Raw genomic sequence first — 19,085 nt, 5'->3', positions numbered from 1 at the left:
ATTTTGACTAGAGTATTATTTTAAAAATAATTACCGAATCGTTGCTTTCATACAGCTTTTTTAAATATGTATACACATTTAAAACAACTTCTTTTGTTTGCCCCGATAATGGTCTTCCTCTTCCTAATTTACTATACTCCGACATCTCGTTAGTTGGTGAACACCGTGTATTTCACAAACTAAACAAACAACCGTTCCGCTCCTTACCAAATCAACTACTGACTTTGCCCATTTATCCCCGATGATGTAATTTTAACCAATCCTGTGCTAGAGCTGACCAATCAGAGCTCAATGCATTTACTAATTCTTTTACAGGAACCAATAAGTTGACAGATTCACAGACACACTAGTACTAATGCAATCGGCATTCTTGGGTGTCTAGCTCTATACCACTGTATTTACTTACTTATTTAAATAGTTTCTGGGATAATGGCCGACATTTTCAGTGTTAAGGGCATCCGGTTATTGCTGTCAAAATCTAACGTCATTCAGACTTCTATGTTGGCGATAATTCAAGGTAATCGTGCTAAACTAACGTAATTGTACGCTGACCAAGTTAATATTCATATTCGACGTCACAGGATGGGGGCGCTGTTCGGCAAAAGCAAGAAGACCGTCAGTCGCGTGACGGATCAAGATAAGGCGGTGTTGCAGCTGAAACGCCAGCGAGATAAGCTGAAGCAGTACCAAAAGCGCATAGAAGGCAATCTCGAGAGGGACAGGTTGCTCGCCCGCAAACTGCTGCACGACGGCCGCAAGGAGAGGGCCAAGCTGCTTCTGCGCAAGAAGCGCTACCAAGAACAGCTTCTGACCAACACCGACAATCAATTGGAAAACTTGGAGAAGCTGACGCACGACATCGAATTCGCCCAGATAGAAACACAGGTGAGCATCTTTCGAATTTCAGTGTAAAGCGCTTCATTTCACGTTTTAACTTCAACAATCTATCAAATCTTAGGTGCTGGACGGACTCAAAGCAGGAAACGAGGCGCTGAAGAGAGTGCACGCCGCATTGGATATCGATGAGATCGAACAAATATTGGAGGAGACGAAGGAAGGCGTCGACAAGCAGAACGAGATAGACGCCCTGCTAAGCGGTGAACTGACCGAGGAGGACGAAAATGCCGTCGAGGCCGAGTTGGAGAGTATGATAGATGAACAGGAAACCGTCGCCGATCAGCTCCCAGATGTTCCCGAAGAACTACTGCCAGAGAAATTGCCACCAGTGCGCGAAAAGAAAGCCATGCCGGTGAAGAGGACAGCCGTCGAAGCCTGATCGGGGAACGTTCAAATGAAACATTTTATTATCGATTGTATTTCTACAAGTTTTGTTTAAAATTTTATTTTTTACATTACATTAGACAAATATACAAGCTACTGCCGCTATATAATAAATTCAATATAGTATTCACATTCTATTATATATTCTCAATATAAACGACGTTATTGAAACGATCGAAAATAGTCCCTGTCGCGATACGGCGTTGGAAACCGAGCCGAACGGACGCGTCTATACATTATATGCACTGGATGCGCTCGTCGGCGCTGACGCTCAATAGTTGACGACCACACCGTGGTGCGGCATCGACGGCTGCTGTCCCTGGTGAAGCAGGGTGGCCGTTCTCTGTCCTGGCGCACTCTCTGCGATGACCTGAAAAAAGTAACAACTATTAGTGACGAGCGAAAGGGGGGAAACGCTGATGCACCGACTCACCTGTCCGGCCATATGCACGAGTGTCGGGCTATGCTGCTCGACGGGAACGGATGCGACTTCCGCTTCCGCAACGTCGACCGCTGCGGCGCCGTCCTCCGCGTCGTGCTTGCGTATGTGGCGCTGCAGATTGTTTTTATCGCCGAAAGTCTTGCCGCACTGCTCGCAAGAGTGTGTCGCTTTCTCCCCTGTCTGAGATCGCTTAGCGGCTGCCGTTGGATTTTGACCTGATGCAAAATGTGGGAATTAGATTTCAATTAAGAATTAAATGTTTTTTTTTTCAAATATTACACCAAAAACGGAGTGTTTACTTTTATTGTTTCGTTAGTCAATAATTATTTAGATCTAAATATAAACAAAATTATAATACTTATAAAGTAGTGGTACCCCGACTTACGAATTTAATTTATTGGAGACTGGTTTGTATATCAAAGCACAATTTCCAATTACATTTTATTGATTACATAAATACTGAAATACACTCTAATTGCGGTTCGTGTATAGAAATAAAAATGAGATATGAAAAAAGTTTGTATGTAGAGCGGTTCGTTCGTTGAGGTATTACTGTATATGCTTGATATATTTTTTTTTGTAAAAATAATGCATACGCAATATAATAAAACATTTTTATGAAAGCTTCAATATTTAAATGAGTTATTGAATTTCTCTTAAATTTAAAAAATCACTTATGTGTATAGATATATTCGATCAATATATTTTGGAATGATTTATTGAAACAATATTTTTATTATAACTATGAAAAGACTGAAAATGACGGTGAATGAGATTTTTGTTACTCCTAACTGGCGAATTCGTAAAAAAATTGCAGTGTAATAATAGTTAAAGACCAAAACATGAAGTTTAGTTTAATGTAATGTATTGTTGATTAAAAATAGTAAACAATGTTAATATTAATGACAACTAAGAGAATCAACAGTAGTATGTGGAAAACAACAAACCTTACGGTATACACAATTTTTTTTAAATTCTGTGAGCCATTATTCTGGCTTGACTTTTTTATATTATTAGAACAAAACAAAGGAGCAAATATTATTTGTGTCACTCGTATGAACCCGATTCCAAAGATATATTTTAATAATTATTTTTTTTATATATTGTAATTATTATAATATTGTAAGTCTTACAATAATAAAGAAATGTGAATTTTTATTCAAAGGTTTTTTATTTTTACTATATAATCATTTTGTACTCGAATCAGGAAAAACAGGCAAATCATGTCAAAAAACTGAACGATCTGATGTTCACAGATCGTGTTCGACCTAGAAATATTCCGATATTCAAGCGACTAAATTTGAACAATTTCAGAATGTTGAATAAAAATAAGTTAAAAATAGTCGATAATTTATATGCAAAGATTAGAGCAGTATTAACAAATAATGTTTAAACTAGGGCTTCAATTGGAACTGTACCTAAAACTTTGAAAAAATCGTAATTTTTATCAGAACGAAAACTGAAGCTGAATTAAAAAAATATCAGTTGTTTATTTTGGACATTTAAAGATGTACATATAAAAGACCAGCTTTGGATTGTCCAACTAGATGACACATGTTAAAAACTTCTTTAAAATGCAGGAACTTGAGATTTAGATTATTATTTTGAGGAAAACAAATGGATAATGGATGAATAATTGGTTTTTTGCGGACACTAAAACTCCCATGGTTCTTATTAAATCCTAAAAAATGGTAGTTTTTATGCAGAAGATGAGAATCTAGGTTTCATGACACTCGTAAAAAAATAAAATAAAAGTGGCAGTTGAGAATGAAATTATTTTTTCACTGCGATGTCGAGATTTGGTTTATCTATGTCTATTTGTTGTTGTAAATATTTATTATTTGGAATAGGAATTTACTTGACCGCTTCAACAATCTACCGATTTTTAAAACACATCTAGTTACATTATTTCACATAGTAATTTTAACACATCTCATGCGGGGCCGATCGAGCGTAAGTTAATGAGCGACGCGGGCGTATTCGGGTCGCGCGAGCAATTAGTCGCGACAGCATATAAATCGTTAAAACATTTTAAATCTTTACGATAAAAAAAAAAAGAAATATAAACACTCACCAAAAAAAAACTAATTTATTTGCATTAGGTAAACTGAAAACGTTCGAAGAATATGCATAAAAAATATAAACAAGATCGAAGAATATGCATAAAAAATATAAACAAGATCGGGATTTTTTTTTTATCTTGGCCACATGTGGCAATTACGCATGTAGGATTGGGGACAGACCCAAATTATATTCGTATAATAAAGTTAACGAAAATTTAACAGATGTCACTGTAAATCATAAATATAATAATATAATTTTCGATCTCGACCTAAACACGTGTAAGGGTGAGGACAGTCTCGAATTCTACTCGTAAAAAATTTTTTTTAACAAAAACTCACAGATGTCACTGTAAACCATAAATAAAAGAATATAATAAACAGAACTGTGATCACAGTCTCCCGCTACCGCGGTAAAGATTTTGGTAATTGTAATCACAGTCTCCCGCATACAACGATTGGCGGACTGAGGACTGTGATACTCGTCTCCCGCATGAGATGTGTTAATATAAGAAAGTGTCGAATTCATCCCTAATTTTTTTTGTATTTATTCCCTTTCTGGTCCGAGTTAACTAAGAAATTTATATTTTGTGAATTCTCATCTCAAAAATCTGTAATTACTGGAGAAAATTATCATAGCCTTTTTTTGTTAAAAATTAAATTTGTATGAATATTTTAAAATGTTTTACGACGGCTGCATAGGAAAGGGTAAGAAATTTTTGAGTCATTTTTTAAAGAGTACTGCGACCAGAAAGTAGTTATTTATAGCCACACAAGGCGGTCACTTAAATATTTTGTTACGGCCGATTGGGAAAGAAATTTATTTAATGAACTATTTGTATTTTGTTTTGAAATTTTTGGACTTTCAAGTTAATTTTTAATCATTAACCGTGATTACATTTACGATAGTGAAAACTGGACCAATCAAATCAAAACCAAGTATTGTCCAATGGAATTGTGAAAAAATGTCACTTCTCAGAAGGCAAGAATTCACGTCAAAAGCGATAATTATCAAATCGATCGATTATGCAAAAGCCTTCATATAGCTCACCTTTGTTATGCGACCGCTGATGGAACAGCAGATTGCCTTTGAGAGGAAAGCATTTGCCGCACTCGTCACACGCGAAAGGCCGCTCGCCCGTGTGCGATCTCCTGAAACGGAACAGACGATTAGAACGGACCGAGAGATTAGAACGGACAGCGGCGAGACTCACGCCATGTGGTTGATGAGGTGCTCCTTTCTGGTGAAGGGCTTGTTGCACACGTTGCAGCAGTGAGGCGTGTCCCCCGTGTGCTGACGCAGATGGTTGGTCAAGTGCTCCTTCCTGGTAAAGGTCTTCTGGCAGAATTCGCAGCGGTGCGGAGACTCGCCCGTGTGTATCCTGCGGACGCGACGGAGCAATCAGCGGGCGAAACGGAGAGAGCGAGGACGACGAGCGCTCTAGACGGACGCGAGAGTCGACGGAGGAGGCGAAGGCGTACATCTCAAGGGCATTGGTACCGGAGGAGAAGTCGCATGCGAGAAAGTACGTAATGAAAAGGGCGGTGCGCTCTCTCACCTGACGTGGTTGTTGAGGTGCTCCTTCCTGGTGAACGCCTTGGTGCAGTAGGTGCAGACGTACGGGGACTCTCCCGTGTGCTTCCTTCGCGGCGAACACGAACAAGCGTTTAGTCGCGCCGTCGAGGACGCGGGCGAGCGTCGTCGTCGACTCCGAGACCCGGGCCGAGCCGGCTCGGCTACGCGCGGACGGACGGATATCGGTACCAATGCCTCGGATCGCAGGATCGACGACGAGCTCGCGGGAGCCGCGGAGCGAAAGAGGGTGCCCTTACCTCACGTGGTTGTTCAGGTGTTCCTTTCTGCTGAAAGATTTGGTACAGTAGGAGCAGCTGTACGGGGTCTCGCCGGTGTGTTTCCTTGAATTTAGAACGACATTAGAGAGGGAAGGGGGAGGAACGGGTCGTTTCTCGATCGAGATTCACCTGATGTGGTTGGTCAGGTGTTCCTTCCTACTGAACGCCTTGGGGCAATAGCTGCAGGTGTACGGCGTCTCCCCGGTGTGTTTCCTTCATAGACATTGACGTTTACTAGTCGGTCGGAATCGCGCGCGCGGGGCGCGACGGCCAAACGGAGGCGACGTCGCGCCCGGCGCGCGCGGGCGACGGCTGAAAAGGAACGCGGTACCAATGCGAAAGACGTCCGCGGCGCTCGACGGAAGCCGGGACTCACCTGACGTGGTTGGTGAGGTGCTCCTTCCTGGTGAAGGACTTGGAGCAGTAGCCGCAGCGGTGCGGCGACTCGCCCGTGTGCTGCCTCACGTGGTTGGTGAGGTGCTCCTTGCGCGTGAACGACTTGGAGCAGTAAGTGCACTTGTGCGGCGATTCGCCGGTGTGCTGCCTGACGTGGTTAACTGAAGCAGTAAGGAGAGACCGGTCAGACGGGCGCGTCGGGGGGAGGGGAAAGCGCGAGGGGACGGACGCTCACCGAGGTGGTCCTTTCTAGTGAATGCTTTGGGGCAATACGTGCAGCGGAAGGGAGTCTCGCCCGTGTGCTGCCGTACGTGATTCACCAGGTGTTCGCGCCTCGTGAACGACTTGGAGCAGTAGGCGCAGCGGTGCGGGGATTCGCCCGTGTGCTGTCTCACATGGTTCAGCAGGTGCTCTTTGCGCGTGAACGTCTTGGAACAAAAGTCGCAGCGGTGGGGCGTTTCGCCCGTGTGCCACATGATGTGATTGGTGAAGTGCTCCTTCCTGGTGAAGGATTTGGTGCAGATCTCGCAGCGGAACGGCGTGTCGTTGTTGTGCGAGCGCATATGGTTGGCCAGGTGCTCCTTGCGAGTGTACTTCTTGCCGCATATCTCGCAGTGGTGTGGCGTCTCGCCTGAAACATAAAGCGGCAGGTCAGCGGGGGAGCGGGGGCGGGGAGGGCGAGGGACGTCGGGAGGAACGCACTCTTGGTGCGCACTACGAGCATTTCGCCCGTGGTCAGCACGTCGACGAACACCAGAGGCTTGATGTCGACGGGGTCGGCCGTTTCCGCCTCGAGCTCCATCGCGGCGATCGAGGCGATCCTCTTCGCCGGCGGGCGCTTCGCCCCGAGTCACTCGAAGCCCCGAGGAGGGCGGGGGAACGGGACGCGACGGGGCGCGACCGAGCGGGACATGGCCGGGAAATCGGTTCCCGAGGCCGCGACGCGTTCGACGGGCGCACGAAAAACGCGCATGCGCGACGGCGACCGACCCAACGTCGCTGTCACTGTTGCCATCGCGCATGCGCATGCGCAAATGCAAATAAACACTGACCCGTGTGCCACATGACGTGGTTTATGAAATGCTCCTTCCGCGTGAAGGACTTCTTGCAGATGTCGCAGCGGTGGGGCGTCTCGCCGGTGTGCTTCCTCACGTGGTTCACCATGTGCTCTTTGCGCGTGAAGGTCTTCGAGCAGAAGCCGCACCGGTAGGGCGTCTCCCCCGTGTGACTGCGCTGGTGCGTGTCCAGGTGCTCCTTGCGGGCGAAAGATTTCTGGCACGCAGGGCAGCAGTACGGTTTGTCCTGCGAGTGGCGCTTCATGTGCCGGTCTGCTCGGAGCAAAGGATAGCACGTTATCGATTCGCCTCGTCGAAGGAAAGCGCCTTGAAAACCTTACCCAGACTGGGCGCGTTGGCGAACACGTGAAAGCAGACGGTGCAGGTGAACATGGACCCTCCGAGGTGGCACTTGCCGTGCCTCGTTAGCTCGTCCGAAGACGCGAACGCCTGCCCGCACACCTGGCACGTGAACGGCTTCCTTTCTGCGTGATACCTCCTATAAGACGGAAACGAATTTTAGAGCTATCAACACAATAGCCTCGAACATCGTTGTACTAAGATATCAAACGTTGTATGTCTCAAATATAAGCGCAAGAAAACAAGCGACTTTTTACTTCTGTATTTTCAGCAAATCTCTATATGTATAACATGATAAATATTTACTTTCTTTCACGTTAAAGAGAACACGTCTAAAATACTCAGGCACCATGTTTTTAAATATAACGTGATTTTCAGCCTTAAATTATATAAAATAACTATATTACAAGGCTCAAAGGGTCACGGCGATGAATGCGTGGGGTAAAAATTATAATCAGGATTGAAATCAGCGACATATTTTTTATTCATTTTGAACATCATTCCAGCTTACAATCAATAGATGTCGCTATGCATGACCTAGCTATATATTTTTTAATTATTCATTACGATTTCTATCCGTGAGATTTTTAAAATCAAGGAAGACCTAACTGGTGACAATCGATCGGTTTTATAATTATATAACCAGGGACGTCATTTGGGCATTTGTGGTTGCATCTCGCATATTGCTTAATAGCTTGTCTGTACTTCAATATTACACTATGTTTTAAAATATAATACCTATCCTTACCGATATTACTACAGACTTCTGATATGAGAGTATTGGTCAAAGTATATTCAAACCGAATTTTGGTCAATAGGAGAGCGCAAAAACAATTATCACTTCTCAGAAGTAAAAAATTCACGTCAAAAGTAATAAAATCGTCGCAGTGGGAACACTCGGCAACTAGCGTTAGTGGGAACTAGCGTTCCCACTGCGACAATGATGGCACTTTTTTATTGCTTTTGAGGTGGATTTTTGACTTCTGAGAAAGGATAATTGTTTTTTGCGTTCTTCTATTGATAAAAATTCGGTTTAGTTGCGCTTCGTTCAATTCTCACTTATTGCAAGTCGTAATATTGTTATACAAAGTCCTTGTTTATGTTCTTTAAAAACAATAAATTTGCGAATCAATGTTGAATATTTTCCAGTTCGATATAATTCATTACAAATAGTTTTGCAGTGTATAGCAAATTACATAACATAAGTTCATAAAACAGTACGGACTTCGCTAAACACGATTATACAGTGATGTATCCTCGCAAGAACTATATATTGTAATAACCATGTTATAGTCGATCGGTCTTATAAACAAAACAACAATTATTCCAAACAAGCTAGCGTTTGCATGTATGTTGTACTGATTATGACAAGTTTATTCTACAATACTAAAAATAGATGGGAAGAATCGATTTAAATAAAATCTTATAATGAAGATTCCAGATTGGCTTTTAGACTTTTTTTTAACAGTATATTAAAAATATTTTTTTTCCCGGTATAAACGGTGTTCACAAAAGTTTCTGTCCGGAAAAATCACCATAGATATGTTTCTGGATCAGATTTTTTGCAATTGTCGGATCATTTTGAAAAGGCTGGCAAAAACATTGCAATGGTTTTAGCTAGATATTATTAATATATTTAAAGAAACTGTATATTGTACAAAGCTTATTAACACTTTATCTACCGCTCACGCCAATTGGCGTCCTGAGTGTGCCGAAAGTTAAACACCGCAGACGCCATGTCAAATTAAAAATATATGTTTAGTGTTTTATTTGCTTTTTTTTTAAGAGATGACTAAATAAATGTATGAATTTTCATTTTATTTTAATTTTTTTTTTTTAAAATTATATTTAGACAAATGCGAAGGTTTTATAAATATATTTTATATTTCTTTCATCAGGCAGTTTCACTACCAGACAAACTTATGTATCTTTTGATGTGGTCCGAATATTTCAACAAATTTTTCTAGACATGTTATAAATGTAACAATGCATCAATTCAAGCCATTATTAAGTGGTTCTCAACATGTGATTCGCCGGAAATAGAAATTAATTATTACATTTCCTTATTATTAGATTTTAAAATTGATTGATGATTTTAAAATTATAAAAGCAAGTAATCTAGGAATTTAAATAAATATAATTAAAATTGAGGTAACCAGCGGTTCTCAAACTTTTTCAAATTTCTAAAAACTTTTATCCAGCACACTTTTTTTTCGGACGGTGTAAAAAAAGAAAAAATATGATATTTTATACACAAACATATAAATATGTATATTTAAAAATAATTTATTGGGTAAATGGGTTTATTTAGAAATAAAGTCAAATTACATAAAATTAAAAAATACGATGTACATATATAAAAAGTACAAGACACTAAAAATTTATCATATCATTAACCATTAGATAGTATTGGATTACTGAGAATCTCAAGATTGTCAGATTAGTAAGATTCTATTGTATTTTTTTCTATCCTGCTATAAGGAAATTCCAACATATTTTTTGTGAGTAAATATTATCTCCCTTCAGATAATACTGGCTTACTGGAAATACCGAATCTCAGTGACACATTATTTTAGAAAGTGGGAATTTTTTCGAGTAATTATTTTTGAATTATTAGCACGATACACATAAAAACTTATGGATAAGAATTAAGTTTAAGTTATACTATCGTGTGAAGTGCATCTGGTTTTCGTGTGCTCGAGTGAATATTCGAAAAATATTACGAACTGTTTATAAAACATAGTTTTTTAGTTAGATACGAGTGTAGAATCTACGTGAAAATAATTACAGTTTATGTTATTTAATATAGTGTTAAATATATATAGATATTCCAAGTGACAATAAAAATAATAGTGATAGTGATTCAGACTCCTCTGTTCATGAAAGAAATCGTCCACATGCTATGATGCTCATGAGCAATGAGGAAGATGAACAAGAAAAATACTTAGAAGACACTTTACAAGACACAAAACTTTATTGAAGATGACTTGTTTCCCGTTATTGCAGAATAAACGAATAGACACCATAATCAACACATCAACAGATACAAACTGCAAATAAAATCAAAAAATGGGTGGATGTAACGGTACCAGAATTAAAAAATTGGTTTGAGTTGATATTGCTAATGGGCCTGGTAAAAAAAGGCTCATTACACCTGTATTAGACAATAAATCCACTAATAGGAACCTTGATATTTACAAAAACCATGAGTAGAAATAGGTTTTATCAAATATTACGTTACCTGCGTTTTTCCAATAATGAAAATGTTCCTGATAATGTAGGATTACTGTTCAAAGTACAAAAAATAATTGATTATTTCTCCGAAAGATTAAAAAAGATGTACAAACCAAGCCAAAACACATCTCTGGATGAGGGTATGATCCCATGGTGTGGAAGATTAAATTTTCACGTATACAACCCCAGTAAGCTCACAAAGTACGGTATAGTGATAAGAATGGTATGTGAATTAGTGTCAGGATACATATCAAAATTTTAAATATATATTAAGGACCTAGAATTTCGTTACAAGATTCAATATCACATCTAACATCAGACAATAAATACAAATGGCATCATCTTTATATGGACGATTATTATAAGTGCTGAAATAGCAAAAAAAAAATATATATGAAAAAAAATAGCATCTGTGGTACCATAAGGAAGAATCGGGTTTTACCAGAATATCTAAAAAATGCAAAATTACGAATATTTGAAACCAAATATAAACGATATGGGGTAATATTGTTGCAATTGTGAAAAACAGTAAAAAATCGAGACACTTTAAACTTTCATTATATAACTAGTTATTGTGAAAAGTGATTTACACGTGAAAGACAATGTAAATTATGTGTGTATGTGCCTGGAAAATTTCACATTACGATGGAGTGAATTACAACGGTTAGTGAATATTTTATTGCAAATGAATTATACATCAGTAAACTCGTATTAGTAAAAATGTCACAATACAAAAGAAAAGTTTGCTTGAAAAAAGTTTTTACAAATTTAAAAAAGTTTGAGAACCGCTGGTTAACTAAATTTAAATTATTTTTATTAAAATTTCTAGGTTATTCGTTTTTATAATTTTAAAATCAAGATAATCATTTTAAAAATCTAATAATAAGGAAAAGTAATAATTATTTTTTATTTCCGGCGAACCACATGTTGAGAACCATCTAATAATAACTTGAATTGATGCATTGATACATTTATAACATGTCTAGAAAAATTCAACGAAATATTCGGACCGTATCAAACGATACATAAATTTAAATAAAAAAGGTAAAATTCGCGAAGTTTTGCGAAAAGGTGCCGGTATTTAGCGTAAGTCTGGTAGTGAAACTGCCGGTCGGTAAAGTGTTAAAATCAATAAAACTCCCGAAACTATTACAACTGAATTCTTTTATTAGATAAACTAAACTTGGCCCTAACAATGAAGATAGTAATGAATTAATGGGATTTCATTCAAAACTTTTTTTGAATGAATACAATCGATTGATCTACATAAATAAAATACAAAATGCAAGTTGAAACACAAGAAGTCGATAATGAGCTTTGACAATTTTTTAACATTATAAAGCATGTGGGATCCCCGATGATTTAAAATACCTACGAATCCTGGATTTAGTAAAGTTTAGAATAATCAAGTCAGTCTCTTAACAAATTTCAAACGTACGATACACCTACACTTGTCACGTGCGGTATCTCCGGGTGCTCACAGGTATTTTTTTTATAAAAATATAAATAATTTTATTAGCATACCATTAACACAGGTAATAAATAAACATTTAATGACGCAAAATGGAAGCATAACAGCTTCAGAGATGAAATTTCATTATTAAAATATCAGATCAGTAAAACTGTAAATCAATTATTGTTTGAGACATTTTAACTGGCTGAGTTCCTGAAATTACATTTATACTAGTTAGCCCTTTGGCCGCATTAAAAAAATTGCACAAGCAACATTCGTGTCCAGTGCTGTTTTTAAGAAATTAGGAATTGAGTTTTTCTGTACATAAACTTATCCTGTTACTTTACAAAAGATAATAAACATGTCAATTTATATGTAATTTTTTTTGTAAATTCATAAAAGTTAGAATATACGTTGAACATTTAGTGTAAATTGTAAAAAAAATGTTCTGCCATGAAAAATACGGGGATATACTCACGCACTCCATACAATTCTATGATAAATATATGGTAGCGTCGCGGTGGTAAGAATTAGAAACACGTATAATTCTTTGAAAGCTATTAAATTTTCATATATCTACGTTTTTAAGTAAATATCAAGAGATGTTAGTTGAAAATTTTAATATTCGGTTTATGCAATTTTCAACCTTAAAATATATGAAACAACTGTGATATAAGGTTCAAAAGTTGATGACGGCTAATTCGTCATCCACTCCTGGGGCTTGTTCACTATGACGTCTGGAGACGGCAAATGCGGTGAAAGGGTTAAAAGTTCTAAAACTAATTGGAGGTTCATCACTGATGTACAAATGCATGAGTTAATGGCTTACTCCTACTTCTTGCACTTGACCTACATACATCTGGAACATCTCCCATTGCCCATGTAATGTGCTTTGTTTTTTGGAATGCACGTGTGTCGCTGAAGATTTTGCTTGTTTATTACAGTAGCACCCCAAAGTTACGCGATAGGTGGGATGGACGAAAATCACATTAATCGAATTCGCGTAAGTCGGGGTACAAATTTGCTTAAAAATACATATGAGTTTTGTTGAATTGGGACCAAAGACTAACAAAAACACTGGTTGTTATAAGAAAATATTGAATAAAATTTCAGTTATTTATACAAAAAATAATTGAGTTACATGAAAAACTTATTTCAATGCTTTCATAAAATCTAACAAATTTGTCTGATGACACAGTGCCTTCTTTTTTCTCGCAGAATTTCTTCGTAGCAAGCTAATATTTTTTTATTCGTTGCTTTGTGGTTGTAATTTGCTCTTCATTGGGGTCTATGCTTTCTAAGATTTTTAAAACATTTTCAATAGAGCTGAGACCTTCTCTCAAGCTTGCAATAATTTTCATCTGTTTTTGTGGCAAAGCTGGGTGCGAAGGGTCGGATTCCTTAATGTCGTTTTGCTCACACATCTCTATAAGCTCGTCGATTGTCAGCTGACTATGCGGCACCAGCAACTCGGTAACATCATCACCGTCAACTTTCAAATCTAACTACCTGGCAAAATCGACAACTTCTTCTATCACATGCGTGACATTTCTGTTTCATTTTGAAAAAAAATAGGCAAAGCTTCTTCCAGACAATACTTAGTGTTTTTTTTTCGAAATTTTAATTAAAAATAGCGGGCGGCAGTGTTGGCAAACGAAAAAATCAAAAACCGCGTAACTTCGAGTTCACGTAAGTCAGCAAATTACTGTATATTTGAAACGGTGAATATTATTCGATTGTTTTATAAGAAATTTCGGTATATGCAATATTTCTGGAACGTATCTAACAATGTAATGTCAGTTTTTTGAATCTCTGATCATGTGAAATTAGAGTACTGGATCTTATGTTATCAAATCAATTTTTTGATACATTTAACTGGCTGAATTAAGGGGGGACCGCACATTAGACAACCTGGCTGCCGCAGACAAGATTTAATATAGCCAAGCTAGCCAGTCGTGTCCGCTGCATCGAGCGAGACGGACGTGGAGGATAAAAAGAGAACTAAGCTGGTTAAAAAAAATTATAGGAGATATCTACTAAGGAAATTTTCAGAAAAATTATATGGAAGTCTATATTAACACTATATTAACGGGTCGAGTAATATCTACCCGCTTCTGATAATCCACGGGATGGGTAGTTACTACCTTTTACGACTTCTGTTGTTGGGTTTAGTAGTATTTACCCGCAAAAACTAAAGCGTTTTGTGCTGCCATCTATGAATCAATGTTTATACTTTAAGAAAAATTAAATATTTCAATGTATATTTTTATTGCTGCTGCTGACTTCTAGGCGAGGGACCATCAAAGAGCTATTTGTTGGTCTCTCTAGTTACTAGTAAGATTTATTTTAATTGGAGGTGTTGCAGATGAGTTTGAGTAATAATAATAATATTTATTGTTTGTTTAATATGAGTAAAATTTATCCACTTTGTTCGCTACTGGTAGTGACCAGAAAATTTCATGATTTTAACTTCAATCTTATGCGATCCACAGATTGAAAACCACTGATAAAATAATTTTAGCATATGTACCAATACAATTCAGGACATTTGATTTTTCATTCCTTTTAATTAAAAAATTATCATATTTTTTTGTTAAGTCTCTGTGTTGTGCAAAATTTTTGCACATCACATGTTAAAACTACAGCAGTTTATTTATACAGCATATTTTGACTTATAGTGGTTTTTTGCTCCCCTTGTGATATATTTGTACCATTAAACTGCACTCAATCCTATTTTCAACGCAAAATTTTATACAAATACTTTGTTCTGTCATTTTAAAAATAAATAAATGGTCGAGCTTGACAAAATGCGTCGATAACGATTAGACTGGTGCCTGGCTGCATAGTGCGCGACCTACTCAGAGCCAAATACATTTCTTTGCGCTCTCCGTTGTTTTTTGGCTGCGGCAACCAGGCTGCCTGGTCTATCTTAGTGAAATTATATAAACCCATATCACGATTTACGCGGTTAAATTTTATCGAGATTTAAAAAAAATTTACAATGGTAAATCCGGAATAATCTATTGCTAGATATGAACGATAATAATGTTTTTGAGGAAATTCTAAGCATTCTAAATTCTAACAGGTTAGATTAGAATACAGCAGACAGAGGATTTTTTTTAAGTATAAGATATTCTCTATGAGCTAAAAATAGCTCTTTATTAAAGAATTTTCAATACCAGATAATTACAATATTACATAGTCATTTTTTTATCTTGTTTTTAGTTATGTACATATTATAAATAATTGTTTTGTAATATTTTCGAGTACATATTGTTATTGTAAAGTAATAATAAATAATATTTTTGCCACACTGGCATTTTTTGTATTGATATACGAGAATGTATTATACATATGTACATATATAATTGTACACGTTTGCTTAATGCGATTTTTTTGTAACCAATCTTCCAATTTTGTATTGAGTTGTAAGATGCGATTTAAGCAATTTTTATTTTTTGTAACCTATCTTCTTGTTTTATGTGCTCTAGGCCTCTATTTATGCAAATTTGATTTACGGTTCGACAGTATAAATATAATATAAACTAACATATAAAATATGTTTATTAAACAATTTTGTTACTAATGGACTAGTCTTGAGATATCAGTACTGAAGAACATTTGGTCATCTGTCCTGGTGGATTGTCCTACTCAACCAAAAATTTCTTATCTAAAATTACTTTAAATACCTGTGCACAATCAACTGGTAGCGGAACTGGAACGTCTTGCCGCACAATTCGCAGGGGTGCGGGCCGGCCGATCCGGCGGACTGTGGGCTGCCGTCGGCCTCGGAAGCGTTGCTCGCCGCGGCTTCGGCTTCGGACTCAGAGGTGGCCTGGAAAATGCGAGAAAGGAGTCAGCGCGGTTCGAGAGGATGCGCAGTTTTAAGGCGGAAGAACCTTGCGGACGACGGCCTCGCTCCCGAGCTTTCCGAAGACTTCGTGGTACGCGAGGAACTGCGACAGGTCCTCGGCGTTGACTTTGCACATGCCCTGGAGGTCCTGCTCTCCGGGGGCGGCATTCGGCTCGACGGCGACCGGTGCCTCTTCTGGTTCCGGTGCGTAGAAGTGAGTGGGCGCTTTGCCGTCGGGCGCCCGCTCGATCCGCAACGCTTGTTGGTCGACGATCTGCTGCAGTTGCTCGACGGTGAGCGTCTGCACCTCGCCGATTTGGTGAGGGTCTTTGCCGGGCTGCGGGTGAACGACCTGCAGCATGCCATCTTCGGTGACCGTCAAGTGAATCTGAAGACGATAGAGATGAGGCGGTTAGAGGGGGATGTTGAGACGTTTTTAGTTTACGGCTTACCTGATCGTTCCTGCGGTCAGAAGTCTGCTGGAGGATTTGCTGTTCCTGTTCAGCCTGGAGGAAGAGATGTTGGTGAATGTGTGAATAAATGTGTGTGTGTGTGTGTGGGAAGAGGGGGGATTACCTGAGGGGGCTTTCCATCTGCGCGGGGCAGGTTGTAGACTGAAACCTGCGGACCGGGAAAGAGGTTGGCGAAGACCCAGTACTTGGCGACGCCGGCCGCGGGGTCGACAGGGGGCGCATGGGGGGTGTCGGGCTGCGGCTCCGCGGCGCGCGAGGGCGCAGGCCCAGGGTGTTCCTCGTCCATGTCAGCGGCGGGGGCGCGGGGGGCGGAGTCCCGCGGGGGAGAGAGGCGCGGGGGCGGCGGGGCGCATGAGAGGGGCGGAGGGGGGCGGCTCTGCACCAAAACACGGGACCCGCGCTCCCCTCGCCGCCCCGGCTGTCGGTAAGGCGGCTGACTGTTTTGCCGACCGGCGAGCAGAGGCGCGCGCCGCGAATCGCGACCTCCTCTGCGCCTCTGTTTTCCCGGTGGCTCTGGGATCGGAGTCGTCTATCGTAGTACATACGGTCGGCTGTCGATACGTGTGTGTTGCGTACATAATATATGCGTACGAATATTTGTTATTCTATTATTTTGTTATTCGTCGAGCGTTGGTTGGAAAGCAGCGCCGAAAAGTACGGCGGGCCGTAGGAAAAGCGGGAAAGCGGGAAAGCTCGCGCTCAGTCGACGTCGGGACGCCGCCGGGGCACCACGCTCGCCCGTCCGGCTCCCGAAACAACTTCGCGGAGTTGCGAGAGTCGAGCGTCGCCGCCGAGGTCAGTGCGGCGTGCGACGGCGGAGAGCGGCGAACGCTCGAGCGTCGCAGCGGCCAGGAAAGAGGTCGCAGGTCGCCTCGAGAGACGACGGCCGTTGGGAAACGCGAAACAATCGCGCGATTCGCACGCGACCCTCTCGCTTTCTTTCCGCGTTTGCGACAGATTTTCCCGCGATCGCGGATTGGAACCGGTCCCGGAATTAATTATAAAGCCGCCGAAATAGACTCGCGACCGAGCGTCGTATGTAATATTACGTATTTTTAGACATTCCAGAGCGTAGAGGCGGTCTACGACGAGAGTGCAATTCGTCGTCGATCGCCTCTCGAGACTCCTAATCGCGCGGAGAGCGAGGACCGCTTATCTAATCGGCAGCCTTATTTTTCCTCGGAGACTGAGCGCCGAATTATTCACCGTGCGGAAATCTCGCTTTAAAAGTCAAATCTGTGGCGTCACCCGAAACGAGAATCGATCAAGGCTGCCTACCGCTCTTCTGTCGCTCTTCTGCCGCTCCGTCCGATCGGCGGAGTCTTCTCGTTCTCGGGATTATGCGAAGGCGTTCGTTATCTGCGTAACGAACGCTACGACACCGGCGCCGAACGCGACGGCAAACAGTAGTCGGTCGTCATCCGTCGGATCGCGGACGTCCCGCGTCGCCCGTCTGAAATTCGCCGAGGAAAACGATCAAAGAGGACGATAGATTCTCGGTTCGCGCGCGACTCGAACGCATAGGTTAGCATAAAAAGGTCCCGATTGTTGTTTCGCGGACCTTCTTCGAACTCCGCCCGGCGGAGACGTAACAACAGTGTCATCGTTTGTAAATACGATTATGCAGCAACAACAGTCTTTACAAAATTGCCTACGCTCCGTTGCGTTTCGTTATCGTCGGCAATTTATTCCGGCGACTCGCTCGCCTCTCGAAAAAACCGTCGACTCGATAATATCCATATACGACGACCCGAAATAGTCTCGACGATAAAAGCGCTCTCGATTTTAGCATTGAATGCACTTACGTTCCGATTAAATCCGCGCCGCAGCTCTCCCGGGAATCGGTCACCTTCGGCCCTGAATTTTTCATAACGTGGAACTAGACAATTTCCGTTATTATTCCCGCAAAACTACTCTTTCTCGTCGCGTGTCGCAAGTCAAACACTTTTGCACAATACCGTGGAAATTAGATACGTTTATCGCGGTGTCGATTTGTCTTCTTTATTTTTAATAATACCCGTCGGAATCGCCGAAGCGATATCTAGGCGCTCAAATATGAAATTTATAATCAACCGTAGGTATGTCGAACTAAAAAGTAGAAAATCAAATAATCCTGTTCGACGCTCATAATTAGATATTCAAATAATACACATATCGCGTATTGCGAACTCGGTCAATGTCGACCGACCGGCGTGTCTAAATTTATTGTCATTTTAAAGTATCTCGTTATTTATTTATTTGCTGCAATGAAGCGCGAAGGCGCGAGGAATCGTCCGAAAAACTTAATTCGTCTCTACCGCAGGGATCGACAAAGTGCGACTCGTTTTATTTGTCGTAACACCCAAAAATTTCGCGTTACGCAGCCGAATACTTTTTGCCTATCATTAATTTATTGAGCGAATTATAAATTTGCTCAATAGTATAAATATTGTCGTTAATGAAAAAATATTTTAATTCTTTTGTTACGAAGCATTTTTAACCTTGATGAATCAGTACTTTTTGTTTGCTTTTGAATTAAATAATAATTATATTTAAAATAAATAAATTTTATTTGGACTATGAAAATAAACGTCGATTATAAAATATTTATAGTTAACCCAGTTCAGCAATTCAGTTTTTACTTT

At 40.2% G+C, this 19,085-nt stretch overlaps 3 protein-coding genes across 9 annotated transcripts in view; 2 read left to right on the top strand and 1 right to left on the bottom strand.

The window, feature by feature from the left end:
* Positions 1-424: 424 nt before the first annotated feature.
* Vps20 (vacuolar protein sorting 20) lies at positions 425-1,411 on the top strand. The gene is made up of 3 exons (XM_088202234.1): positions 425-517; positions 582-885; positions 959-1,411. The coding sequence occupies exons 2-3, from the start codon at positions 583-585 to the stop codon at positions 1,274-1,276; spliced, it is 621 nt and encodes a 206-aa protein (XP_088058360.1). The 5' UTR covers positions 425-517; position 582; the 3' UTR covers positions 1,277-1,411.
* Positions 1,300-16,887, bottom strand: LOC148226940 (uncharacterized). 5 transcript variants are annotated; one of them, XM_088202170.1, is made up of 15 exons: positions 16,565-16,887; positions 16,441-16,494; positions 16,035-16,376; positions 15,825-15,970; positions 7,430-7,587; positions 7,086-7,361; positions 6,269-6,664; positions 6,014-6,194; positions 5,767-5,850; positions 5,617-5,700; positions 5,343-5,426; positions 4,998-5,165; positions 4,835-4,935; positions 1,715-1,938; positions 1,300-1,651 (listed from the first exon to the last, which is right to left on the bottom strand). In XM_088202170.1, the coding sequence occupies exons 1-15, from the start codon at positions 16,745-16,747 to the stop codon at positions 1,553-1,555; spliced, it is 2,580 nt and encodes an 859-aa protein (XP_088058296.1). In that variant the 5' UTR covers positions 16,748-16,887; the 3' UTR covers positions 1,300-1,552. The 5 variants fall into 5 exon arrangements, with proteins under 5 accessions (XP_088058296.1, XP_088058300.1, XP_088058297.1 ...); XM_088202174.1 differs by lacking the exon at positions 5,343-5,426 and having other exon boundaries at positions 6,736-7,361; XM_088202171.1 differs by lacking the exon at positions 5,343-5,426.
* Positions 16,888-17,162: 275 nt separating this feature from the next.
* LOC148226938 (extracellular serine/threonine protein CG31145) overlaps positions 17,163-19,085 on the top strand; it is a 32,262-nt gene continuing 30,339 nt past the window's right edge. Inside the window, exon 1 of one of the 3 annotated variants that reach the window (XM_088202188.1) lies at positions 17,163-17,256. The gene's annotated coding sequence lies outside the window, so the exon portion shown is untranslated. Of the gene's footprint in view, positions 17,986-19,085 lie in introns of all 3 variants that reach the window. The other 2 variants (XM_088202190.1, XM_088202189.1) reach the window with 2 other exon arrangements.

The sequence above is a fragment of the Plectrocnemia conspersa genome, unplaced genomic scaffold (assembly GCF_051122295.1).
Source record: "Plectrocnemia conspersa isolate PC_06_02 unplaced genomic scaffold, ASM5112229v1 ptg000013l, whole genome shotgun sequence".
Lineage (NCBI taxonomy): Eukaryota > Metazoa > Arthropoda > Insecta > Trichoptera > Polycentropodidae > Plectrocnemia > Plectrocnemia conspersa.
The sequence above is the reverse complement of the archived record's forward strand: the minus strand, read 5'-3'. Positions and strand labels throughout refer to the sequence as shown.